Source organism: Lagenorhynchus albirostris, chromosome 16 (genome assembly GCF_949774975.1).
Source record: "Lagenorhynchus albirostris chromosome 16, mLagAlb1.1, whole genome shotgun sequence".
Classification (NCBI taxonomy): domain Eukaryota; kingdom Metazoa; phylum Chordata; class Mammalia; order Artiodactyla; family Delphinidae; genus Lagenorhynchus; species Lagenorhynchus albirostris.
The window spans coordinates 58,658,969-58,686,849 of NC_083110.1; the positions used below are offsets into that span (position 1 = coordinate 58,658,969).

The 27,881-nt window shown below is 40.2% G+C and overlaps 1 protein-coding gene and 1 pseudogene across 4 annotated transcripts in view; one reads left to right on the forward strand and one right to left on the reverse strand.

Annotated features, from left to right (window-relative positions):
• CNNM2 (cyclin and CBS domain divalent metal cation transport mediator 2) overlaps positions 1-27,881 on the forward strand; it is a 137,903-nt gene that overhangs the window by 43,860 nt on the left and 66,162 nt on the right. Inside the window, exon 2 of one of the 4 annotated variants that reach the window (XM_060125813.1) lies at positions 27,430-27,553. The exons of 2 other annotated variants lie outside the window; for them this stretch is intronic. In XM_060125813.1, coding sequence (XP_059981796.1) covers positions 27,430-27,515 — 86 coding nt within the window. In that variant the 3' untranslated portion in view covers positions 27,516-27,553. Of the gene's footprint in view, positions 1-26,449; positions 26,537-27,429; positions 27,554-27,881 lie in introns of those variants that run through there. One more of the 4 variants, XM_060125814.1, reaches the window with a different exon arrangement.
• Positions 15,691-16,390, reverse strand: LOC132507092 (ubiquitin-ribosomal protein eS31 fusion protein-like; annotated as a pseudogene).

Below are 27,881 nucleotides of genomic sequence, written 5' to 3' on the forward strand. Positions count from 1 at the left end.
GGTGGCTTCTCTTGTTGCCGAGCACGGGCTCTAGGTGCACGTGCTTCAGTAGTTGCGATGCACAGGCTTAGTTGCTCCACGGCATGTGAGATCTTCCTGGACCAGGGCCCGAACCCATGCCCCTTGCATTGGCAGGCAGATTCTCAACCACTGCGCCACCAGGGAAGCCCAGCAAGTGATCTTTTAAAAAATAAAAGTTAACTCCTATTACTTCTCATTTGAAAACCCATCAATGGTCTATTAGCTCACTCAGGATAATAGCTAACATACTTACAATGGCACATAAGGCCCTATATAGCTGGTTTACCAACTTGTCTTTGAACATGCTGAGGACAGTTACATCTTAGGGCCATTGCATTAGCTACTATCTCCATCTCCTTTGTCCTTCTGACACATCTGCATGGCCTGCTCCCTTATTAACTTCAGATGTCTGCTTAAATACCACCAACGTATATAAATAACCCTTCCTACCCATTTGTTTACTTTGCATTACTTTTCCTCTTACCACTTACTTCCTGGCCTATCTGTATTTATATATTTTTTGATGTGGACCATTTTTAAAGTCTTTATTGAATTTGTTACAATATTGCTTCTGTTTTATGTTTTTTGGATTTTTTGGCCACGAGGCATGTGGGATCTTAGCTCCCCAACTGGGGATTGAACCCACAACACCTGCATTGGAAGGCAAATTCTTAACCACTGGACCACCAGGGAAGTCCCTATCTATATGTTTAATATATCTAAAATATTATGTGTGTCCCCACTAGAGACTTAGTTTTTTGTTAATTGCTTATCAAAAACAGTGGATATTAGTAGCTGTCCAATAAATAGTTGAATGAATAAATGAATTCAGGAAATAATTCTAGTTGTAATAGACATAAGGTGTCTAGAAATAGAAATTTGGGGAGAATGGAAGTAAGGCAAATGAGGTTAAAAATTGATTAAAAATTTAATTTTTATTAATATAAGAGCTTTAAAAGACACTGGGCTTATGATTAAAAGTTGCAGCCCTCGGGCTTCCCTGGTGGCGCGGTGGTTGAGAATCCGCCTGCCAATGCAGGGGACATGGGTTCGATCCCTGGCCCGGGAAGGTCCCACATGCTGCAGAGCAACTAGGCCTGTGAGCCACAACTACTGAGCCTGCGCATCTGGAGCCTGTGCTCCGCAACGGGAGAGGCCGCGACAGTGAGAGGCCTGCGCACCGCGATGAAGAGTGGCCCCCGCTCGCCGCAACTAGAGAAAGCCCTTGCACAGAAATGAAGACCCAACACAGCCAAAAATAAATAAATTAATTAATTAAAAAAAAATAGCAGCCCTCTGTCTCCTCCCAGTTCCCACTCCCCAAAGTTGACTACTTTCAACTTTTTTTTTTTAAATAAAATTTTTTTTAATCATTGTGTTCTGAACTCACAGCATTTTAAAAAAAGTTAATTTTTATCTTATTTATTTTTGGCTGTGTTGGGTCTTCGTTGCTGCACGTGGGCTTTCTCTAGTTGTGGCGAGTGGGGGCTACTCTTCCTTGCAGTGCACGGGCTTCTCATTTTGGTGGCTTCTCTTGTTGCGGAGCACAGACTCCAGAGCACAGGCTCAGTAGTTGTGGCACATGGGGTTAGTTGCTCCACAGCATGTGGGATCTTCCCAGGCCAGGGCTCGAACCCGTATCCCCTGCATTGGCAGGCGGATTCTTAACCACTGTGCCACCAGGGAAGTCCCAAAAGTTGAGTACTTTCAATGCTTAGCTGTTTCTTATGCTATTAAATTTGATATTTTAAAAATTTGTGGTTAAATTGCTTTTTTTTTTTTTAAATTTCAGTTTTAAATCTTATTTAAGGGCTTCCTACACTGGAAGATAAGGATCTGCTTTTCCTAAACTTCCTTCCTCCTTCTAATACACAAACATCTTTCTCGCTATCCTCCCAGTATAATTATCCAAAATTTAAAGACATGCTTTCAGTTGGCTTCAGATGCCACTTTCTCAGGGAAGCATTCCCTAACTTCTCATATCAAACTAATGTTTAGTGTGTACATTATTATGAACATGTGAAAATTGTTCACTGTGAGCCAGATAATGTATTATCACATCTTATAGTTTTTTCCCCTGGAATTTTCCATAATTCTTATTTTTTTGTTTGCTTACTCTTCTTCACATCACTAGCTTATTAGCCCATGCTCGTTGCCAGAATTCTAAAACACATGGGGTTATGTATCAGTTCTTTAGGTTGTTCTGGAGGTATCTGTCCTAGAATTGCCAGCAGGAACTATAGAACTGTACAGCCTGTTGCTCTGAATCTTACCTTCACAAACTAACCTAAAAATTCTCTTTATCTTTTTTCCTATGTTTAAATCCTTCACTTCTGGATCCCAACTCAGAGTCTTTCTTAGTAGGAAGAGTAATTTTTTAAGGTCTTGTATATCAGTTATCTGTTGCCATAGTAATGCTGCATAGCAGATAACTGAGAAGCCTTAGTTGCTCACAATAAGTATTCTTCACATTTCTGGGGTGCTCTGCTGACTTTGGGAGTTGTCTGGCTTTCAGCTGGTCTTCGGTGGTCTTGGCTGGGACGACTGGGGTGACCTAGCTCTGTTTCAGGTATCTCATCCTCCTTGGGGTCCGCCAGTCTAGCTAAGGTGTGGTCTTCACATGGTGATGGCAGAGGGCAAACAAAAATGCTTATGTGCTTTTCTTGTATTTTAAATATACCTGCTGGCCGTTTTTTTTTTCTGATTTACCAACATATACTTTATTATAGTTTTAAAATGTAAACAACTATTTGAAGAAACAAGGAAACAGTATACATTGAAAGCAAAACCTGAAATTACAACACTAGGGAAATTTAAAGGTCATCTGTCAGTAGCTGTGTTTCTGGTTGCAACTGCAGAGACCTCTCCTTGTCCTGAGAAATCACTGATATGTGGGGCTTTTGCTAGGAGTATGACAATTTCACTTTATCCCTTGTCTGCCTTGATTGTCCCAGGAATGAGGCAGAAGCCAAGAGGAGTTATTAAGAAGGAGAGTTTTACAAGCAGTGGTGTACTGGTGAATGGGTTTTCCAAAAAGAAAAGCCCTGATTTGTAGCATTTGCCAGTTCCCATGGTATAAATAGTCCCACCATGGCCAATTTCAAGGATGACTGTATTTAATAAACAAATTGTGCAATTTGTGAAAATTTAACAATCAGTTCTTAGGAGCTAGTACTGGCCCACTCCAGCACACTGCTGCTTAGTTCTAAAATGGGGTGTTTTTAAATATGCAACTTATTTGACCAAAAACAAATATCTGTGCAAATGTGCAGAGAAAAAATTAAGATGAGTAACTTCCTTCAGCTGTCTGATTAAATGTCACTTTCTCCGGGGTGTGTGTGTGTGTGTGTGTGTGTTTTTTTTCCCTTTCTATATTATGTAAGATTCTCCTCTAAGTCTTTTAACATTGTTATTGTTCTTTCACAGTATTTATCACACTGATTATTTGTTTCATATTGGTCTATCCCACTAGACCTTAACTTTCAGGGAAGATGGGGACCATATCTATCATAGGGTTAGTCTGGATCCTGCAATAGTGAAGTGTATAGTAAATGTCAGATAAATGAATGATTAAATTTCAGGAATATGAAATATTTTTTAGGGTTCTTTTTATTGAATTGTATGTGAAGTGTGTTCCTCCTTCAAGGATTTGGCAGAAAAGAGAGGAAAAACATTACTAATTTGCGGGAGAGATAAGCTGGCTTCCCTTTGGGCTTTTTGCTGGCCTCACCACATTCCCCTGTGTAATCAAGGCTGTAAAGCTTTGATTAGTAGTATGTTGTTTGTGGCTTTAGGGCCTTCGGATACTAGTAATTGTTTTCATCAGTGTATTAGTTATGACTCTGGGACTTGTAAGCAGCTGGAAACGAGAGTGTTCCTACTGGTAAATATGAATGTTTATTGTTCTGAATTAGATGACAGTACTTTCACTGTTATTTCAGACGAGTGTTTGAAGAACATGTTTTTAAACTTGGTGACTGAGTTGCAGTACAGTTTTGTGATTGGTATTGCATTCAGTAAACTTCTGCAGCATGAAGTTTTGAAAGAATGAAAAATTAACATTAAGTAAACTAACCTAAGTTATAGAAAGCCTTCTATAAATGAACTAAAAAACTAACTATAAAAAACTGTTTCTAAATATGAGCTTATGTAGGTTTAAATTACCGATCTATAATGTTATATTTAATCATTTCAGCCTTTTCATAATTTGGAAAGAGATTCACATATTTGTGACCCATTGTTTGGTCATTACAGGCATTGACTTTGTTTGGACAGGAACTTGTGATAGAGCTAGAAATTTGCTCCCCAGACTGAAGCAGACCTTGCTTGTGTGTGGTCTAAATATTTATATTTCTTAATGACAAGTTTTTGTCCTTTTTTTTTTTTTTTTTAGTAATAGTCCTTTAGGAACTTTTTTTTTTTTAATATTTATTGGCTGTGCTGGGTCTTGGTTGTGGCATGCGGAATCTTTTTAGTTGCGGCATGCAAACTCTTAGTTGCGGCATGTGGGATCTAGTTCCCTGATGAGGGATTAAACCCGGGCCCCCTGCATTGGGAGTGCAGAGTCTTAGCCACTGGACCACTAGGGAAGTTCCTGTCTTCTGCTTTTTTGATCCAATTAAGTGGTAAATATAGGTGATCTTTTATATCATGAAATTTTAGGTCTTAAAGGGACAATAACATCTTAGTCTAGCCTTTTCATTTTATATAGCACTTGGATTGTAAGTTTTATGAGACTGCCGTTGGCTGGCAGTAGTTGTCAGTAAATATTTGTTGAATGAGTGAATAAATGACTGTACCTTGTGGATAAAGAATGAAGACCAGAGAGATTAGAAAACTTTCATGCTTATACAATTAGTGGAATAGCCAAGGCTATTTAATGGCCATTTTAAGAAAGCTGAAGAGTAGGATGACTATAGAAGGTGCTATAAATGAATAGATTTCAGAGAAACACTAATAAAAATAATTTCTACTATCATAGTTCCCAGTAACTATTAAGGGAATTCCAATATTTTAAGCTATAGCAATGGCTCCAAGTCTCTCTGTGTACGAGGTTGTTGCAGGAAAAAAATTTTGATGCGATTAGTGATTTTAAAGAAGTATGTGTAAAAAGCTTAGGAAATATTCTCTCTAGAACAGGATATTTCATTGACAGTCCAAGCTCAGAATATAACTTAAATATAATTGTGTGATTACATTTTAGTCGCTGTTAGGGGCTGAAAGACTAAATTTTACTAATATTTTCTAACATGTAAGAAATATGAAAGAGAAAGATCTTTCTTTTCTGCAGCAAGTGGACAAAATTCTTGCTTTGTGCAGGAAACCTTGGCAGACCTTGAGAATTCTAAATTGCTGTTTTGTCTTTTTTTTCCTCAGAAGAATTTGAATAGTTTTTTTTCTTCTATCTGAAACATGTTTTTCTTCTCCTCACCCTCATGTTTAACTTAATTAGGACTCCTCTTCTGTATCTACATATTTTGTCTGATACAGCCAAGTCTTTTTAAAACATCATTGAGAGCTCTCAAAGCTTTTTTAAAAAAATTTATTTATTTTTGGCTGTGTTGGGTCTCCGTTGCTGCGTGCGGGCTTTCTCTAGTTGCAGTGAGCAGGGGCTACTCTTTGTTGCGGTGTGCGGGCTTCTCATTGCAGTGGCTTCTCTTGTTGCAGAGCACGGGCTCTAGGTGCACAGGCTTCAGTAGTTGTGGCACACGGGCTCAGTAGTTGTGGCTCGCAGGCTCTAGCGCGCAGACTCAGTAGTTGTGGTGCGTGGGCTTAGTTGCTCTGTGGCATATGGGATCTTTCTGGACCAGGGCTCAAACCCGTGTCCCCTGCATTGGCAGGCTGATTCTTAACCACTGCACCACCAGGGAAGCCTTAGAGCTCTCAAAGCTTCTTTTACTACCAAGTTACTCATCCTCAGAGCTAGATATGGGAAGTCTTTCTGGTCCCTTGCTTCCAAGTGAATGGCCCTAAACAGACCAGAAGGGCACAGTCTCATTTGTGTTCTCTTTGGTATTCTCTAGGTACATTCCTGACAGACATGTCACCCTGCACTATTTCGGATTCTTCCTTGGGTTTTTACTGTCAGCTCTTAGTCATATTCCTTCTAGCCATCAACTCGTCCAACAACATGACCAAGTCATGAGTACCCAGAAACTCCTCGTGTTTAAGTAAGCCCTTGAGGGCTTATTCTACAACAGAGAGTATGTTTTTGTTTTGCTTTTAAATTGCTAGATCAGGTTGATGGAAAAGCTTTCTTTTTTTTTTAATATCTTTATTGGAGTATAGATGGAATAGCTTTTTAAGCTAGCGTGTATTCAGTTCACAACATGTCATCAAGGGACCATCGTAAAAGTAGGATTGGGAGCATGGAGGACTTGTCTAGTTCCCTAACCAGAATGAACACGCCCCATCAACTGAAGAGAGACCTCAGACTTGGTATCATCCATCACCTTAGAGATCCACAGTTTCTTATATCTGCTAGACTATGTCTTAGTCCTGGACATTGTTCTGTGCTTGCCCTGATTTACCTGTAGTATTCATTGCCTGTTTTGGTTTATAGGGTGCAAATTAGCTTTGATATTCACCTGCCCTATTTTACTTGGAGAAGGTCGTCATGTCTTGCCACTGAAACTCAAAGATTACAAAGATAGTGCATTTGATTTAGATTTGAGTGTGGGTAGTGAGACCTCAGAAGCCAAAACTAGAACCAATATGGAAATTACAGGGAAGTCAGTTTCAGCTTAATATTAGTAGAATTTCTAATAAGTAGAGCTGTTAGAAAATGCTCTGTATTGTTCCTAGATGTGTAGTTACTTTACTAGGTGTGATTCAGCAGAAGCTAGATAAACAGTTGGAGGGTTTTGTGTGGGCACTGACAGTGTGGGTGGGGTGGGCTAGATGATACACCAGTGGTGAGATTTTTGACTCCGATGTAAATGTTCAGTGGTTATAGACTAATGCAGAGAGAGAACAAGCTGAGAAGACTTCTGGTAGTGGTTAGTCACTGAGCAAGATGAAATTGCCAAGGGAGGATGTACTTGGAAGAGCAGAAGGCCATACCTCAAAGCCCATATTTAAAAGGTGGAAGCAGGAAGTGGAACTACTGAAGGAAAACACTGAGAGGAAGAAAACTGGAATAGTTTAGAGTACAGAGGCCAAGGGGAGAGAGATGGAAGGAGGAAGGAGGAATTCGAGAATAACATAGAAACTGGTTTACTCTAAGGCAGTCGTCCCCAAGGTAAGTTGCATGCATAGCCAACCACTAGGATGTAGTAGGACTCGCGTGTCTATTCAAACATAAATAGCTCGCAAAAAAAACCAAAAACATAAATAGCTTTATAGAAACACATTTATACTGATTATTCTTGAATTTATTTTTGAAGGTATTTCATGATGTACATAATGTATTAATATAGTAATATTTGTGTATAACTTATAAATAGATACAGTATATTGGAGGAGGTGTGGCCAACATTTAACTAATAGAATACACAGTCAAAAAATGATTTGGGTCCTCTGTCCAAGAAAGAAAATGCTCTAGGTCTCTTCTATGCTTATAGGTATCCCATTTAGGTTTTTAAAGAAATTTTTTATTGTGTTAAAACACATAAAATTTACCATCTTAACTATCTTTAAGTGCACAGTTCAGTGGTATTAGATATATTCACATTGTTGTGTAACCATGACCTTCTATCTCCATAATTCTTTTCATCTTATAAAACTGCAACTCTATACCCATTAAACAGTAACTCCCATTTCCCCCTACCCACAGCCCCTGGCAGCCACCATTCTACCTTCTTTCTTCATGATTTTTTTGACTATCCTAAGTACCTCATATAAGTGGAATCAGACAGTTTTTGCCTTTTTGTGGTTGGCTTAATTAGCATAACATCCTCAAGATTTATCCATGTTGCAACATATTACAGAATTTCCTTCCCTTTTGAGACTTCATAATATTCCATTATGTGTATATACCACATTTTGTTTATTTTTCAGTCCATGGACACATGGGTTGCTTCTATGTTTTAGCTATTGTGAATGATGCCGCTATAAACATGGGAGTACAGATAGTTCCCCCACACCCTCCTTTCAGCTTTTCTTTTTAGAATAGACCCAGAAGTAGAATTGCTGGATCATATGGTGATTCTATTTTTAATTTTTGGAGGAACTACCATACTGTTTTCTACAGTGGCTGTACCATTTTACATTTCCACCAACAGTTCACAAGGGTTCCACATCCTTGTCAACACTTATCATTTTCTGTTTTTTTGATAGTAGCCATCCTAATGGGTATGAGGTGGTATCTCATGGTAGTTTTGATTTGCTTTTACCTAATGACTAGTGATGTTGTGCACCTTTTCGTGTACTTCATGGCCATTTGTATATCTTCTTTGGAGAAATATCCATTTAAGTTCTTTGCCCATTTTTAAATGGGTTGTTTTATTGTTTGAGTTTTGGGAGTTATATGCTGGATACTATTCCTTTATTAGATAAACTACTTGTAAATATTTTCTCCCATACTGTGGGTTGCCTTTTTACTCTGTTGATTATTATCTTCTGATGTACATCAGTTTTAGTTTTCTTAAAGTCGTGTTTGTCTTTTTTTCTCATTTCCTATGCCACTGGTGTCATATCTAAGAAATTATTGCCAAATCTAATGTTGTGAAGCTTTTGTCCTATATTTTCTTCTAAGAGTTTTATACTTGTAGGGCTTATTTAGGTTCTAGATCCATTTTTTGAGTTAATTTTTGTATGTGGTGTTAGATAAGGATCCAACTTCATTCTCTTGCATGTGGATATCCAGTTTTCCCAGGACTGTTTGTTGAAAATAATATCCTTTCCCCATTGAAGGTTTGGCACCCTTGTAAAAAATCATTTGTCCATATTGCAAGGGTTCATTTCTGGGCTCTCTAGTAGATTGCATTTGTGTATATGTCTGTCTGTTCACTAATACCACACTGGTTTTATTACTGTAGCTTTGTGGTAAGTTTTGAACTCAGGAAGTATATCCTCAAGTTTTGTTCTTTTTTAAAATTGCTTTGGCTACTTGGGGACATTTTGAGATTCCATATGAATTTTAGGATTTTTTTTTCCTATATCTGCCAAAAACATGATTGGGATTTTGGTGGGAATTGCATTGAATCTGTAGTAGCTTTGGGTAGTATGGACATCTTAACAGTATTAAGATTTCCAATTAATGAACATGGGATGTTTCTATTTATGTCCTTAATTTCTTTTGTCAGTGTTTGTAATTGTACAATCTTTTTCCTTCGTGGTTAAATTAATTCCTTATTCTTTTTTATACTATTGTGAATAGAATTGTTTTTGTGAACAGAATTGTTTTTGTAGTTTCCTTTTCAAATTGTTCATTGTTTGTATATAGAAATGCAACTGATTTTTCTGCATTGGCTTTATATTTTGCTACTTTACTGAATTTGTTAGTTTTAAGTTTTTTTGGTGTGTGGAATCTCTAGGGTTTTCTTACATATAAGATCATATCATCTGCAAATAGAGAATTTTACTTCTTCCTTTCCAATTTGGTTGCCTTTCTTTTTCTAGCCTAACTGCTCTGGGTAGAACTTCCGGTACTGTATTGAGTAGAAATGCTGAAAGTGGGTATCCTTGCCTTGGTCCTGATCTTAGAGGAAATGCTTTCAGTCTTGGACCATTGGGTATGATGTTTCTTGTGAGTTTTTCACATATGGCTTTTATTATGTTGAGGTAGTTTCCTTCTATTCCTAGTTTGAGTGTTCTTATCATAAAAGGGTGTTATTCTATCAGATTCTTTTTCTACATCTTTTGAGGGATCGTGTGGAATTTTTTCCTTCATTCTGTTGATAATGGCATATTACTTTTTTTGTTGTTGTTGTTAAGTCTGTTGAACCATGCTTGCATTTCTCACTTGGTTATGGTGTTTAATCCTTTTAATATGCTGCTGACTTCTGTTTGCTGCATTTTGTTGAAGGTTTTGGCATCACTGTTCACAAGGGATATTGGTCTGTAGTTTTCTTGTTGTGTCTCTGACCAGATTTGGTATCGAGGTAATGCTGGCCTCACAGAATGAGTTTGGAAGTATCCCCTCCTCTTCAGTCTTCTGGAAAAATTAGAGAAGAATTGGTGTTAGTTCTTTAAATGTTTGGTAGAATTCATCAGTCAAGCCATCAGGTCCAGGGCTTTTCTTTGTTGGAAGACTTTTGATTACTGATTCAATCTCCTTATTAATTATAAGAATAGTCAGATTTTCTAGTTCTTCATGATTTAATCTCGGTAGATTTTGTGACTCTAGGAATTTGTCCATTTCATCTAGTTATGATTTGTTGGCATCCAATTGTTCACAGTACCCCTTTTTTTTTTTTTTTTTGCGGTACGCTGGCCTCTCACCGCTGTGGCCTCTCCCACTGTGGAGCACAGGCTCTGGACGCACAGGCCCAGCGGCCATGGCTCACGGGCCCAGCCACTCCGCGGCATGTGGGATCCTCCTGGACCGGGGCACGAAACCGCGCCCCCTGCATCGGCAGGCGGACTCTCAACCGCTGCGCCACCAGGGAAGCCCTACTCCTATCCTTTTTATATCTGTAGAACCAGTGCTAATGTCCCCACTTTCATTTCTGATTTCAGTAATGTGAGTCTTTACAGCTTTGTTCCCCCACCCCTTTTGGTTGGTGATGCCAGATAATTAACATCTTTATACATAGTACACTCAAAAACAAAGTTACGATTCTTTAAAATTATAAATTCAAAGTTATGATTCTTTCTCAAATTATGTAGAAAACAAGATTTGGAGTGAGAAACCTAAGTTACAGTAATACCAGCTTTTACACTGATAGTTTTTTTTTTTTCTTTAAATGTATTGGTCTCTTAAGTCATGTAGAAAAAGTATAGTTACAAACCACTGTTACAATAATACTAGCTTCTGCAATTGCCAATGTACTCACCTTTACTGAGATCTGTATTTCTCTATAGGCTTCAAAATACTGTCTAGTGTCCTTTCATTTCACCCTGCAGGACCCCCGTGAGCATTTTTTGTAGGGCAGGTCCAGTGGCCACATACTCCTCAACTTTTGTTTATCTGGGAAAGTCTTGATTTCTCCCTCACTCTTAACAGTTTTGCCAGATATAGGATTCTCGTTTGATAGTTTTTTCTTCTAGCATTTGACTATATCGACCTATTGTCTTATGGCCTCTGAAGTTGCTGACAAGAAGTCTGATAATCTTACTGAGGATCCCTTGTATGTGATGAGTCACTTCTATTGTGCTTTCAAGATTCTCTTTGTCTTTTGAAAGTTTGATTATAATGTGTCTTGGTGTGGGTCTCTGAGTTCTTCTTACTTGGAGTTTACTGAGCTCCTTGGATGTTTATATTCATGTATTTCATTAAATTTGGGACATTTTCAGCCATTATTTCTTCATATATTCTCTCTGCCCTTTTCTCTCTCTCTTTCCCTTCTGTGACTCCCACTATGCTTATGTTGGTCTTCTAAATCATGTCCCATGGGTCCCTTAGTCTCTATTGGTTTTTCTTCCATTCTTTTTTTCTTCAGACTCAGTAATTTCCATTGTCCTATCTTCAAGTTCGCTGAGTCTTCTGTCTGCTGAAATCCGCCTTTGAATCCTTCTAATGAATTTTTCATTTCAGCTATGTATCAATACTCTTCAGCTCCAGAATTTCCTTTTGGTTCTTTCTAAGTTTTCTATCTCTTTATTGATATTTCCATTTTGTTCACACATTGTTTTCTTGACGTTTTCCATATCTCCCTTTAGTCTGTTGGGCGTCTTTAGGACAGTTACTTTGAAGTCTTTGTCTAGTGTATCAGCCATTATGTGTTTTTCAGAGACAGCATCTGTTGATTTTTTTCTTTTATTTATTTGGCTGTGTGGGACCTTTCGTTGCGGCGCGTGGGACCTTTCGTTGCGGCGTGTGGGACCTTTCGTTGTGGCGCGTGGGCTTCTCTCTAATTGTGGCATGTAGGTTTTCTCTAATCTAGTTGTGGCACGTGGGCTCCAGAGCACGTGGGCTCTGTAGTTTGTGGCACATGGGCTCTAGTTGAGGGCTGTGAGCTCAGTAGTTGTGGTGCGCGGGCATAGTTGCCCCACAGCTTGTGGGATCTTAGTTCCCCGACCAGGGATCGCACCTGTGTCCCCTGCGTTGAAAGGCGGATTCTTTACCACTGGACCACCAGGGAAGTTCTGATATTTTTTCTTTTCCTTTGAGTGAGCCATACTTTGCTGTTCCTTTGTATGCCTTGTGATTTATTTTATTTTACTGGACTTTTGAATTTAGTAATGTGGTAACTCTGGAAATCAGATTTCCCCCTTCCCTAAGGTTTGCTTGTTTTTCTTATTGTTTGTTTTTTGTTTTTGATTGTTGTAGACGGTCTCTTTGCTGAGGATCAGTCTGAGATGTAAGCTGAAGGTCTTCCCAGGTCTTTTCTGAGCCTTTCCCTGGGTGTACACAGTCACTTTCTAATTTTCTCCATATATGCAGTTGTTTTTAAATGTCCTAGTCTTTAAAGTCTGGCTCCAAAAGGGGAAAAAGTGAAATATGAAGGGGGAGAAGGGGTCTGGCCTTTTAATCCCCCTGGAAGTCATTTCAGCCAGAGGGAAGGGGCTGCAATAGGGTCAGGGAGGCACAGTGACAGTGGCCGCCCACCTTCTTGTCTGTGCTCTGTGATCAGAAGCAGCCATCAGCACTCAGAGCAGAGATGCCGATATTTGGAGGACAGGGTCCTTTTTGCCCACCCTAGCCCCCACAAGCTGTGGGCAGTGGTTCCAGGAAAACATGCACAGTTGTCTGCCAAGGGGTTGGGGATGGAGGATGGGTAGCTCCTACTGTGCTAAGAGCCCAAATTGACTGACATTCACCACAATTTACCATCTAAGTCTTCCCGTGGAAGTTGCAAGCTTTCGAAGTTCCAAAATGGTTGGATGAGACAGATTCTGCCAATGCAGTTGTTGTCTAGGTGGGAGATAGAGTCCTGGTGCTTCATACTGCGGCATCTTCCCAGAATCCCATCCCCCATTTAGTTTTATAAATATTCCCTCGTCAGATTTTGACTGGATGTTTCCTTTTTGCCTAACCATAATGGACATAAAGAAGGCTTAGAAACATGCAGAAGATGCCACCCCTGGCTCTGGTTAAGAGCACTGTCTTGTTAAGGCTAAGCTGTTGCTGCCTAACAACAACTCCCCCTCCCGGCCCTCCAAATTTAGTGGCTTGAAACAACCCCCATTTCATTGGCCGTGATGCGGAAGTTCAGGAATTTATCATGGGGGGTGATCTCTGCTCCAGTGGTGTTTGCTGGGCTCACTCACGGGGCTGCGTTCACTTGGTGGCTGGAAGGTCTGAGGTGGCCTCACTCAGGTGTCTGCGGCCTCTTGCTGGCTGTCACCCGAGTGCCACGGTTCTCATCCTCGGGGCCTTCTCTCCGCATGGCCTTCTCTCTGGCAGGATAGGCTGAGCTTCTTTACATGGCACCCGGTTTCCCAGGCAGCGGGAGCTGTCAGGCCTCTTAGGGCCCAGGCCCAGAACTGGCACAGCAGTCACTTCTGATGATTCTGCCGATCAAGTCACAGGGCAGCGCAGGTTCAGGTAGAGAGGAAATAAGAGTCTGCCTCCTGACAGGAAGAGTAGTCCTATGTCTGCAGGTTTAGGAGGAGTTGTTGGTACCCATCTTTGCAGAAGATCTCCGACAGGAGTCTAGATGGTCACTTGACTCGATATAGACTCAAAACAACCAACTTATAATGAAGTTCAAATTGAATGTGAGATTTCCAGGGCACCCACTTCTCCCCTATTAGAATGTATGCTCCAGGCGGGCAGGGAGTTTTATCTGTTTGGTCCATTGCTTCGTTTCCAGCCTGAGAGCAGTGCCTGGCTTGTGATAGAGGCTCAGTGAGTATCTGTTGCAGGAAGGACTGCTTGATGGTGATGGTAGTAGCAGAAGGGTTGGTGTAGAACAGGTCCATCAGAGAAGGCTGCAGAGACAACGTGAATCTGCCGCCAAGTTTGCGAAAAGCGTGATGGACGTGAATCAGTGTCTCAGAGGTGGGGACACAATGCTTATTCACTGTTCCGCAACATTGAGGCCCGCCCATGCCAGATGTGAGTAGAAGTAAGAGACCTTCCCTTGAGGAAGGGAATCCCAACATCGCAGTGTATGACATGTGCTAAATCATAGAAAAGAGAGGGGTCTTCTTGGGATGACAGTGGGAGGCTTCAGCATGGGTGTGCTCGGATAGGGGTGAGTAAGGTGAGTGTGACTGAAACTGACCTGAAGACACGACTAAAAAATGATGGTTATGGGGTGTGCATGTGACTGAAAAATTTCCAGAGGCTTGAAAATAGTCACCTTTATACACCCTGAAATGGTAAGGGTCTCCCCCTATAAGTCCTTAAACATGTGTTAATTGCTGAAAACTAGATTTGAGAGTTTCTGAATTTGGTGTAAAATTTTTTAATATCAGTGATAAGGAGGGACTTCCCTGGCGGTCCAGTGGTTAAGACTCCGTGCTTCCACTGCAGGGGGAACTAAGATCCCACATGCCATGCAGCATGGCATAAAACAAAAACAAAAAACAGTGATAAGGAGAGTGTCAAGGGAGACCATTCATTATTAGGATTGGTGAGTTAATTGATGGTGATTATTCACCTTACTGTAGTTTTATAATGCTTTTAGAAGTTTGTAGAGATCATTGCCAAATACATGTGCCACAGTGAAAAGCAAAAATATAAAATTATTAGTATGTAGTAGTATCTTCCCTCCCTCCTTCTGCCAGGGAAGTGATCTCAGCCCTTGTTTGTGGTGAGTGAACCAGGAGAGGAGATGGATAAAGGAATGAGATGAGCATTCTGAACATTGAGTTCCATTAGGTAAGCAGGAGTATTTTTAAAGTCCTCTCCCCTGAATCACTTCTGTCCATACAAACAAGCAAACCACTGTCGCTGAACCTGTGGCAGCATGTCCGGATGAGCGGGGGAACCTTTTATTATCTTTTCAATCATCTTGAACAGCTCCTGAAGAAAGTGACTCTTGCTTCAGTGAGTAACTTTTCCCTTGTCTATAACCTTAGTTGTGGTCTTCATTTTTCTTGCCTTTTTCTCCTGAGGCCACTTCAGCAAATAAAATTTTTAAAAATTGAGGCTTGCCTGATGTGCCAGGGAAGAAAAAATACTTGTTTTGTGTGAGCTCTTTGTTGAAATGAGTCATGTCTAACTACACTAAGAAAATGAAACACTTAAAGGCACTTTGGGTTTTTTTAAATGTCCTCTTCACTCGTTGAACTCTAGGGCTCCTGGCTCATTGAAGGTTATTAGTATGGTAGGAATAGTGTCATTTATATATTTATTTACTCTTTTGGCTGCACTGTGCAGCACGTGGGATTCTGGTTCTCCAACCAAGAATCAAATCCGTGTCCCCTTCAGTGGAAGCGTTAAGTCTCAACACCTGGACCACCAGGGAAGTCCCCTGTGTCATTTATAATAGCAGTCATCACAGCCCCTTACATTTCATGTCCATTGGGCTTTCAGGTGGACAGGGCACAAGGCCAGTGAGGGGGGTAAGGAGAGAACAAGCCCAATTCCTAATCTAGAACACTCCTCACCAAAACTTTGTGTAAATTTTTTTTTTTTAGTTTATTAGCTCGTGTCCTTTGTTAATCAGTGTACAATTACTTGTCTTCTGGTTTCTTGAAACAATAGATTAGATCACATTTGCCACAATAGCGTCTGTCAAGTGGCTGGCCGTGGAAACTCCAGCACCGCCTTCCTCTGAAGGGCACTCCCTGAGAAGGTGGCCGATTTTACCGTTCTCATCCACCTTACGTTATTTTAGGACAGCCAGCTTAGCCTTCTTTCTCTTATGCTTGCTCTTCTTGGGAGCGGTGTAAGACTTCTTCCTTTTCTTAGCACCACCATGAAGTCTCCACACAGATGAAGAGTGGACTCCTTTGAATGTTGTAGGCAAAGTCCATCTTGCAGTTGCTGGCCAGCAAAGGAGTCTTTGCTGACCAGGAGGAATTCCTTTATTTTTTTTTATTTTTTATTTTTTTGGAATTCCTTTATTTTATTTTTTTATTTTTTGTGGTACGCGGGCCTCTCACTGTTGTGGCCTCTCCCGTTGCGGAGCACAGGCTCCGGACGCGCAGGCTCAGCGGCCATGGCTCACGGGCCCAGCCGCTCCGCGGCATGTGGGATCTTCCCAGACCGGGGCACGAACCCGCGTCCCCTGCATCGGCAGGCGGACTGTCAACCATTGCGCCACGAGGGAGGCCCAGGAATTCCTTTCTTATCCTGGATCTTGGCCTTTACATTTTCTGTTGTATCCCAGGGTTCAACCTCCAGAGTGATGGTCATCACAGTAATCTGCATCTTGGCTGCAGTTCCTCTGTGGATGGCAGATTCGAAAGCCTCTTTAGTGTAATCTTGGTCCTCTTTCTAACCCTTCCCGCTTTTTGATTTGTGAGGTGTGAGGGAATGTCTCTGTCCCTTCCTTAATGTGCATGCCTTGAAGGGTTGTTTGAGGGTGTGGAACTTTAAAGATCTTTGCAGAAATGTACCTTGTTTTTTTTACCCCATCCTCCAACTAGATGGAGAATTTGCATTATTGTTGGAGAGTAAGACAAGATCTCTGTCTCTTCAAGACTGAGACCCGTCAGGGAAGAAGAAAACTCTCCTCTACCCTTCTAGGTTCTTCTGGCTGGTCTAAGAATTAAATTGACATGAGTCAGATCAACAGGAGAAAATCAAATTTAATTTTGGGTTGCCGGATGGGATGGGGATGTGGGGAGGGGAGAAATAGGTAAGGGATATTAACAGGTACAAACTTCCAGTTGCAAAATAAATGAGTCATGGGTTTGAAATGTACAGTGTGGGAATATATGTAAATCTTTGTGTGGTGACAGATCATAACGATTTATTGTGGTACTCCTTTTGAAATGTCTAGAATTATCAAATCACTATTGTGTAGTATTAAACTATGTTAGTTCCTAGGTCAACTATATTTCAGAAACAAACGAATTCATAGAAAAAGAGATCAGATTTGTGATTACCAGAGGCGGGAGGGAGAGGGAAGAGGAATTGGATGAGGGCAATCAAAAGGTAGAAACTTCCAGTTATCAGAAAAATAAGTACTAGGGATGTAATGTACAACACGATAAATATAATTAACATTGCTGTGTGTTACATATGAAACTTGTTAGGATTTACTATCAAGAATTCTTATCACAAGGAAAGAAACTTCTTCTGTTTCTTTAATTTGCATCTATATGAGATGGTGGATGCTCACTAATCTTGTGATAATCGTTTCATGCTGTCAAATCATTATACTGTACATCTTAAACTTACACAGTGCTGTATGTATGTCAAGTATATGTCATTAAAACTGGAAGAAAAACATTTGTTATGTATGGGAACTGCATATACATGAAAGGCTGAGAGACAGAAAGGTGAAATGAAGCATACATGCCATCCTGAACTAAGGAATGGGGTAAGGGTCTGGGGCCTCCAAGGACAGGAGGGTCACTTACCAGACAAGAAGAGTAGACATCTGGTGATTAGATGTGTGTTCTCCATGTGGATGGGGGCCACTTAGATAAAATTTCTCAGATAATAACCTTTTCTAAAAAATAAATCTCCAATATAAATTCTTCTAGGTAGTTAAGGGAGGGATAGAGGTTTCTCCTGAACCTGCAGGATCTTGATTGCCTTTAGCTCAATTGCCTCATGCAAAAATGGCACAGTTTTGGGAGGCTCGTTCTGAACCCCGTTAGACCCAACTTTTTATATTTTCCATTGTGGTCCTAGGAAATTTGTAATTTTGAAAGAGTGTGCCCCCTTTGTTTACTCTTCTCCCTCATGAAACCCTTTCTAGCTAAAATGGGATAGAAATAATTGAAGAAAATAAAATATTGATTACAATGGATATTTTTATTCTTTGGGGTTACTTCGTTTTAAAATTGTGGTATATGGTCTCTGGATTTGAACTGTGACATCTAACTTTTTCCATTATGCTGTTATGCCACTTTCTCCTAATTGGTTTGCTTAGCTCTTAGAATTTTCATTACTTTATTTCTTAAATTCCATCATATGTAGTAAAGCCATACTAACTTGAGGGAGTAGAGGGAAGGCCAGTCTAAACTAGCTTAAAATCTTAAACACAGTAGTTTTCAAGGAATGTTATATTGTCGTTTGTGTGTATATGCACATGTACATAAAACATAAATCACATGTTACCTAGCATGATCCTTAAGGAATTTGCAATTACCTGAGCCTTGATTTTGCATGTAAATGGATACTTCTAAGTGCTTGAGGCTACTTTGAAAGAGTTCTTAATAGTTTAACCAGTAACCCTTAAAGTCTTGGTTATACTCATAGTAAACTTAAAAAAAAAAATTCTCATAGCTAGGGTGAGAGTCCATTTAGCTCAGCTGTGAAGTATTACGTTATTAAGTAGAATGGCGCTACTAGGATTTTTTTTTTTAGAGAAAATCTACACTGTTCTCCATATACATGTGCATTTACATGACTATTATATCTACTATACACACACTGATGTGTATGTGCACATGTATTACAATCCCTAAGCACACCACATATTTGTGGACAATTTGAGGACATGATCTTTGGGTATAAACTAGACTAAGCTTTCTGAAGGCAGAAATTATGTCGCTTGGCATTCTTCTTCCAGAATAAACACACCTGCCAAAGACTGTGCTCTGGTACCCACATCAGTTGGGGGCATCCTTTATGAGGAGCAGCTCCAATTCCTTTCTGCCTTTCTGTTTGGGTGCTAATGAATGGGAGGGGGGAGTATGTGTCGGGGGAAGGCTGGGAGGTTGAGCTGTGCACTGTCTACATACTTGTGAGTGGGAGTGTGATTCCTTGCCCGTTCCTGATTCTCTTGCCTGCCACATCATAATCACAGTAGTTAATAGCACAGGCCCTGGATTTGAACCTTGGCACTCTCATTTTCCAGCTGTGGAATCTATCTAGAGCAGATCTAGTTGATCTCTCCAACCTTCAGTTCCCTGATCTAGAAAATGGGGATCATAATTATACCCTCCCAGGTATAAGTACCCCAGGTTGGATTTTCGATAGTGGCAGATGGGTAATCCATGTGTCCCCCATCCGTGTATGCAACAAACTGGTGGGTATAAAGTATTCAAAAAATTTCCAGAAATTTCCAAGAAACAAAACTTATTTTTGCTGCTTGCTAGCAACTATTTACATAGCATTTATATTGTATTTACATCTGTTTACATAGCATTTACATGTATTAGGTATTATAAATAATCTAGAGATGATACAGAGTATCAGGGAGGATGTGCTTAGGTTATATGCAAATACTGTGCCATTTTATATGAGGTAGTTGAGCATTCCTGGATTTTGGTACGGAGGGTGGTGTGCTGGAACCGACCCCACCCCCGTACCAAAAGACGACTATATAACACACGTTTCTGTATCTCCTTTCTAGGTAGTCATTTCTTCTAGGACATTGTCCTTGGCTTATTTGTAACTGACTTATAGAACTTGATATTCAGAAACTGTTAATTGAATGAATGCATACTCCCCTTTGAGCTTACCATACTATTTGGATTTTTGATAATTATATTTACTACTTGTGTGCATTAAAAAACATAGTAGAAACACACCATATAGGATGGTGTGTTTCATACATTTCCAATGGCCAGAGTAGATTATTGGCCTGGTTTGGCTTGATATTTGTTAATTCAGTCATTCCTTGGTATCCTCAGGGGATTGGTTCCAAGACCGCGACGGATACCAAAATCCTAGGATGCTCAAGTCCCTTATATAAAATGGTGTAGTATTTGCATATAACCTATGCCATTCTCCCTTATATTTTATATCATCTCTAGATTATTTATAATAATACAATATAAATGTTATATAAGTCGTTTAAATATAATGCAAATACTGTGTAAATAGTTGCCTGTGTGAAGGAAATTGAAGTTTTGTTATTTTTTTGCTTTTCTTTTCCTGAAATCTTTTTTTTTAACATCATTATTGGAGTATAACTGCTTTACAATGGTGTGTTAGTTTCTGCTTTATAACAAAGTGAATCATTTATACATATACGTATGTCCCTATATCTCTTCCCTCTTGTGTCTCCCTCCCTCCCACCCTCCCTATCCCACCCCTCTAGGTGGTCACAAAGCACCGAGCTGATCTCCCTGTGCTATGCAGCTGCTTCCCACTAGCTATCTATTTTTAAGTTTGGTAGTGTATATATGTCCATACCACTCACTCACTTTGTCCCAACTTACCCTTTCCCCTCCCCATATCCTCAAGTCCATTCTCTAGTAGGTCTGTGTCTTTATTCCTGTCTTGCTCCTAGGTTCTTCATGACCATTTTTTTTCTTTTTTTTTTTTTAGATTCCATATATATGTGTTAGCATACAGTATTGGTTTTTCTCTTTCTGACTTCACTCTGTATGACAGACTCTAGGTCCATCCATCTCACTACAAATAACTCAATTTCGTTTCTTTTTATGACTGAGTAATATTCCATTGTATATATGTGCTACATCTTTATCCATTCATCTGTTGATGGACACTTAGGTGGCTACCATATCCTGGCTATTGTAAATAGAGCTGCAATGAACGTTTTGGTACATGACTCTTTTTGAATTATGGTTTTCTCTGAGTATATGCCCAGTAGTGGGATTGCTGGGTCGTATGGTAGTTCTATTTTTAGTCTTTTAAGGAACCTCCATACTGTTCTCCATAGTGGCTGTATCAATTTACATTCGCACCAACAGTGCAAGAGGGTTCCGTTTTCTCCACACCCTCTCCAGCATTTATTGTTTGTAGATTTTTTGATGATGGCCATTCTGACCAGTGTGAGATGATATCTCATTGTAGTTTTGATTTGCATTTCTCTAATGATTAATGATGTTGAGCATTCTTTCATGTGTTTGTTGGCAATCTGTATATCTTCTTTGGAGAAATGTCTATTTAGGTTTTCTGCCTATTTTTTTTCTTTTTTCGGGGATCGATTTTATTTGGGCTTCTCACAGTGGTTAGAGCCACTCCGTCTTCAGAACAATCACAGCACAGGAAATGCATCACTGAGTCTGCCCAGAAAAGTCTGACCAGCTGAATCTTATTGCTTAAAATACACATTCACAATAACTGACAAAAGGTGATGTGCCTCACACAGGAATGTGTTAGCATTTGCAAATCTTCCGACTGTAGCACCAAACCCTCGACGAACCCCTTTCTTCTCGTTCACCTGGAACACCAGACTCCCTCCCCCCGAGTCCTTCAGCTCCCTACTTCCACCTTTCGTCACGCAGGGCAGCCTCGTGTAGCAGGGGCCAGACTGTGACGCTGGACTCAAGCCCAGCTCCACCCGTTGCGTTTTCTTCTTCTCGTGCCTTTTGGGTTGGATGCTGCAGTGAACCCAGCAGTAAACACGTGGACTAGTTCCCCACTCTGACTGGAGAAGGAATCCTGAGAGGGCCAGAATCCATCCCTTTGACCAGTTAACTCAAGCAGGGTTCATTCTGGCAAAACTTGATCTCCTTTGAGACACTTCAGTGAGTTGTTTGAGACAAAAACAAAAACTAAAAGGTGTTCTGCCCATTTTTGGATTGGGTTGTTTGTTTTTTTGATATTGAGCTGCATAAGCTGCTTGTAAATTTTGTTGATTAATACTTTGTCACTTGCTTCATTTGCGAGTATTTTCTCCCATTCTGAGGGTTGTCTTTTCGTCTTGTTTATGGTTTCCTTTGCTGTGCAAAAGCTTTTAAGTTTCATTAGGTACCATTTGTTTATTTTTGTTTTTATTTCCATTTCTCTAGGAGGTGGGTCAAAAAGGATCTTGCTGTGATTTATGTCATAGAGTGTTCTGCCTATGTTTTCCTGTAAGAGTTTGATAGTGTCTGGCCTTACATTTAGTTGTTTAATCCATTTTGAGTTTATTTTTGTGTATGGTGTTAGGGAGTGTTCTAATTTCATTCTTTTACATGTAGCTGTCCAGTTTTCACAGCACCACTTATTGAAGAGGCTGTCTTTTCTCCACTCTATATTCTTTCCTCCTTTATCAAAGATAAGGTGACCATATGTGCATGGGTTTATCTCTGGGCTTTCTGTCCTGTTCCATTGATCTATATTTCTGTTTTTGTGCCAGTACCATCTTGCCTTGATTACTGTAGCTTTGTAGTATAGTCTGAAGTCCAGGAGCCTGATTCCTCCAGCTCCGTTTTTCTTTCTCAAGATTGCTTTAGCTATTCGGGGTTCTTTGTGTTTCCATACAAATTGTGAAATCTTTTGTTCTAGTTCTGTGAAGAATGACATTGGTAGTTTGATAGGGATTGCATTGAATTTGTAGATTGCTTTGGGTAGTATATAAAGTATCATCTTTAATTTCTTTCATCAGTGTCTTATAATTTTCTGCATACAGGTCTTTCGTCTCCTTAGGTAGGCTTATTCCTAGATATTTTATTCTTTCTGTTGCAATGGTAAATGGGAGTGTTTTCCTAATTTCACTTTCAGATTTTTCATCATTAGTGTATAGGAATGCAAGAGATTTCTGTGCATTAATTTTGTATCCTGCTACTTTACCAAATTCATTGATTAGCTATAGTAGTTTTCTGGTAGCATCTTTAGGATTCTCTATGTATAGTATTATGTCATCTGCAAACAGTGACAGCTTTACTTCTTCTTTTCCGATTTGGATTCCTTTTATTTCTTCTCTGATTGCTGTGGCTAAAACTTCCAAAACTATGTTGAATAATAGTGGTGAGAGAGGGCAACCTTGTCTTCTTCCTGATCTTAGTGGAAATGGTTTCAGTTTTTCACCATTGAGGACGATGTTGGCTGTGGGTTTGTCATATATGGCCTTTATTATGTTGAGGAAAGTTCCCTCTCTGCCTACTTTCTGAAGGGTTTTTATCATAAATGGGTGTTGAATTTTGTCGAAAGCTTTCCCTGCGTCTATTGAAATGATCATATGGTTTTTCTCCTTCAATTTGTTAATATGGTGTATCACATTGATTGATTTGCATATACTGAAGAATCCTTGCATTCCTGGGATAAACCCCACTTGATCATGGTGTATAATCCTTTTAACGTGCTGTTGGCTTCTGTTTGCTAGTATATTGTTGAGGATTTTTGCATCTATGTTCATCAGTGATATTGGCCTGTAGTTTTCTTTCTTTGTGACATCTTTGTCTGGTTTTGGTATCAGGGTGATGGTGGCCTTGTAGAATGAGTTTGGGAGTGTTCCTCCCTCTGCTATATTTTGGAGGAGTTTGAGAAGGATAGGTGTTAGCTCTTCTCTAAATGTTTGATAGAATTCTCCTGAAATCTTTGATCCACAGTTAATTGAATTCAGATGTGGAACCCACCAATAAAGAAGGCTGACTGTATTATGTTGAGAAATTTTGCATATAAGTTTATAAGGAAGGGATACTGGTCTGTAGTTTTACTTTAGTGTTTTGGTCTGGCTTTGGAATCAGGTTGATGCTGGTCTCATAAGATGGGAAGGGTACCTACCTCTTATATTTTCTGTAGACATTATATATATTTAGTGTTACTTCTTTTTTAAATGTTTGGTAGAATTCACCAGTGAAATCATAGGGGCCTGGAGATTTTTTCTCCAGAATGTTGTTGTTGTTTTTTTTTAACTGAAGTATAGTTGCTATATAATATTTTATAAGTTACAGGTGTATGATATAGTGATTCACAATTTTTAAAGGTTATACTCCATTTATAGATACTGTAAAATATTGGCTACATTCCCCATGTTGTACAGTATATTTTTGTAGCTTATTTTATTTATTTAAAATTTATTTTATTTTTGGCTGCATTGGGTCTTTGTTGCTGAGCGCGGGCTTTCTCTAGTTGCGGCGAGCGGGGGCTACTCTTCATTGCAGTGTGTGGGCTTCTCATTGTGGTGGCTTCTCGTTGCAGAGCATGGGTTCTAGGCACATGGGCTTCAGTAGTTGTGGTTCACAGGCTCAGTAGTTGTGGTGCACGGGCTTAGTTGCTCTGTGGCATGTGGGATCTTCCCAGACCAGGGCTCGAACCCGTGTCCCCTGTGTTGGCAGGCGGATTCTTAACCACTGCGCCACCAGGGAAGCTCTGTAGCTTATTTTATACCTAATAGTTTGTACCTCTTAATTCCCTACCCCTATATTGCCTCTTCCCCACTACCCTCTCCCCACTGGTAACCACTAGTTCTCTATATCTGGATAAAGAGATAAAAACAGAAGGTTTTTATCTACAATTAAATTTTGTTAAATGTTAGGGTTATTTATTTCATCTTGGATGAGTTTTGCTAGTTTGAAGTTTAAGGAATTGGCCCCTTTCACCTAAATTGTTGAATTTATGTGTTGTAGAATTGTTTGTAGTATTCTCTTCTTTTAATGTCTTATTAACTTTTTAATGTCTGTAATGAAATTCCCTCTTTTCATTCCTGATAAAATTTGTGTTATGTTTTTCTCCTTGTTACTCTTGCTAGAGATTTAGCAATTTTTTTGACGTTTTCAAAAAACTAAAGTTTGGTTTTATCAGTTATTTTTTTCTGTTTTCAATAGTTAGAACAGTAGTGCCTCTACCTTTTTTTTCATCTTCCCTCTTATAATTCCAATTTGTGACGTCTTTTTACATTTTGTTATTAAAAGTAAAGGACTTTTATCAATATATTATCAAAGCTGGTGAGATTTTGATTTCATTCTGTAAGGTAACTACGGTTGTCTTAGATTCAACCTATATACAAATCAATAAATCACTTACATTATTATGACTGTATAAATACTGTTCACTTCTCATCCTAGTACTGTACCTTGATTACATTTCCTTTCTTGTATAGTGTCTTATTTTTTATTTATTTATTTTTGGCTGTGTTGGGTCTTCGTTGCTGTGTGCGGGCTTTCTCTAGTTGTGGCGAGTGGGGGATACTATTTGTTGTGGTGTGCGGGCTTCTCATTGTGGTGGCTTCTCTTGTTGCAGAGCATGGGCTCTAGGCGTGTGGGCTCAGTAGTTGTGGCTCGTGGGCTCTAGAGCTCAGGCTCAGCAGTTGTAGTGCATGGGCTTAGTTGCTCTGCAGCATGTGGGATCTTCCCTGACCAGGGCTCAAACCTGTGTCCCCTGCGTTGGCAGGCGGATCCTTAACCACTGCAGCCACCAGGGAAGTCCTGTATAGTGTCTTTTTTTCTGCTTTTCTTGTTCTTTGAGGTGCTTGCCTTTATTATATTGTCAATTATTTTCAACCTCTCCATTTTATTATATAATCTACTGAGTTCTAGTCTCCCTTCCTCCCTGGAGCCCATTGTTGCTCCAGACGAGACTGATTACTCTTTAGGCATTTACTTCTAGTTATCACCCTGTGAATTCCCATTATTGCTTTCCTAGCTTGTTTCCTGAATCCCGTATTTCCTCCTTTCTTGACATACTCCCTGATAATGATGGAACATATCCTTAAGGACCATCTTATTGAAAGATGTGAAGAAAGTACACTTTGAGTCCTTTTATTCAGGCTGTACATGTAATGGCTAGTTGGGTGTGAAATTCTAGGTTGAAAAAATTTTCCCTGAGACTTTTGATGGATTGCTTTATTGTCTGCTAGCATCCAGTCTTTTTTTAAATTTAATTTATTTTTGGCTGTGTTGGTCTTCGTTGCTGTGCGCGGGCTTTCTCTAGTTGCGGTGAGCGGGGTCTACTCTTTGTTATGGTGCTCAGGCTTCTCATTGCGGTGGCTTCTTGTTGCAGAGCATGGGCTCTAGGTGCCCGGGCTCAGTAGTTGTGGCGCACGGCTTAGTTGCTCCACGGCATTTGGGATCTTCCCAGACCAGGGCTCAAACCCATGTCCCCTTCATTGGCAGGTGGATTCTTAACCACTGCACCACCAGGGAAGCCCTGCTAGTATCCAGTCTTAATGGTGAGGAGGCCAGTCTTATCCTAATTCTTGTTCCAAGGTAGAGGACTGATTTTTTTTTTTTTTTTTTGCGGTACGCGGGCCTCTCACTGTTGTGGCCTCTCCTGTTGTGGAGCACAGGCTCCGGACGTGCAGGCTCCGCGGCCATGGTTCACGGGCCCAGCCGCTCCGCGGCATGTGGGATATTCCCAGACCGGGGCATGAACCCGTGTCCCCTGCACTGGCAGGCGGACTCTCAACCACTTCGCCACCAGGGAAGCCCTAGAGGACTGATTTTATACTTGATCTTTGAAAGACTGCAATATGTCTTGACATAAATCTTTTAAATTTGTTGTATTGGCCATTGGTAGGCCATTTTAATTTGAAGATGCATGTTCTTTCTAAATACTACTTTGCTAGTTCTCTTTTCTCTATTTTCTTTCTGGAATTCATTAACTGGGAACTCTGTTACAGTTATTGGTTGCCGTGTAACAAAGTACCCTCAAATGTTAGTGGTTTAAAAAATAATCATTTTATCATACTCACAGATTCTGTGGATTTCAGACACGGCATAACAGGGATGGCTTGCTCTGTACTCCGAAGTCTAGGGTTTTAGCTGAGAAGACTTGAAAGGCAGAGTCAAACAGCTGGAGGCCAGAATCATCTGGAGACTTCTTTACTCACGTGTCTAGTGTCCAGGCTGGGATGACTTGAAGGCGCTGCTCAGCTGAAACTGCTGACTGGAGCACTTATACATGGCCTCTCTGTGTAACTTGAATCTGTACGCCTGCTAGCTGTATTCTGAGAGGGAGAATCTGCGCTGGGAACTTTTGGAGATGGCCTGTCTAGAGATCAAACATCCCTAGAGAACCAGAAGAAACTGCTAGGGTTCTTCTGACCTAGTCTCAGAAATTGCATCAGTTCTGCTCATTCTTTTGGTTACTGGTAAGTCAGTAGGGTCAGCCTAGACACAAGGGGAAGGGAATTAGACCCCATATCACTCCATTGCAAAAGATAAACAGCACAGTGCTGGATTTCTAGTCTATTTGGAAAAATAACACCTTTGTATGAATATTGAAACATTAAAAATTTGATGATAGCTTCAGGTGAGTCTTTGTTCATGAGGGGTATTTTCTAGTTGTAGGGCCCACTCACGAAAACAGGTAGTAAAGTATAAAGAAACAGAATGACCAAATGATCCATTTAGGATAAGCAGTAAAAGTAAGGTAGTGGGAAAAGAGAAAGTAAAAGTGAGGTTGAGCATTTGCTAAGGCATGTTGTAGGGAAGTGATTGGGAGGGCTGCAGTAGCCCTAGGTTCACAGGGCAAAGGGAGCAGATTGTACAAACAAGCCCTGTTAGGAGCCGTGTGCGCCTGGCCTGGAGAGCTGATGCTTCAGTTAAGGAACATTGCACCATATTCCCTCAGTAACCTGTTATTACAAGGCAAATCCAAGTTACTTAATGCCAGGGGAAAGGAATGACTAGATTTCAGGTTACGTTGATGTATGTTTGTTCCTCATTTTGAAGCCAAATATTTCTTAAAGAACAGAGATGAAGAGTGCTCTTGTCACCTGAGTGGAAAAACCTCACTGAGCATCTGGAAATGTAGATGAGGTAAATAAATGTCTTCTTGAAAGTAAGAATGAGTGGGGTTTTTTGTTTGTTTTTCTTTTAAAATTTATTTTATCTTTATTTTTGGCTGTGTTGGGTCCTCTTTGCTGTGTGCGGGCTTTCTTTAATTGCGGCGAGCGGGAGCTGCTCTTTGCTGCGGTGCGCGGGCTTCTCATTGTGGTGGCTTCTCTTGTCGCGGAGCACGGGCTTTAGGTGCGCAGGCTTCAGTAGTTGTAGCACGCATGCTCAGTAGTTGTGGCTCATGGGCTTCAGAGCGCAGGCTCAGTAGTCGTGGTGCACGGGCTTAGTTGTTCCGCAGCATGTGGGATCTACCTGGACCAGGACTCGAACCCGTGTCCCCTGCGTTG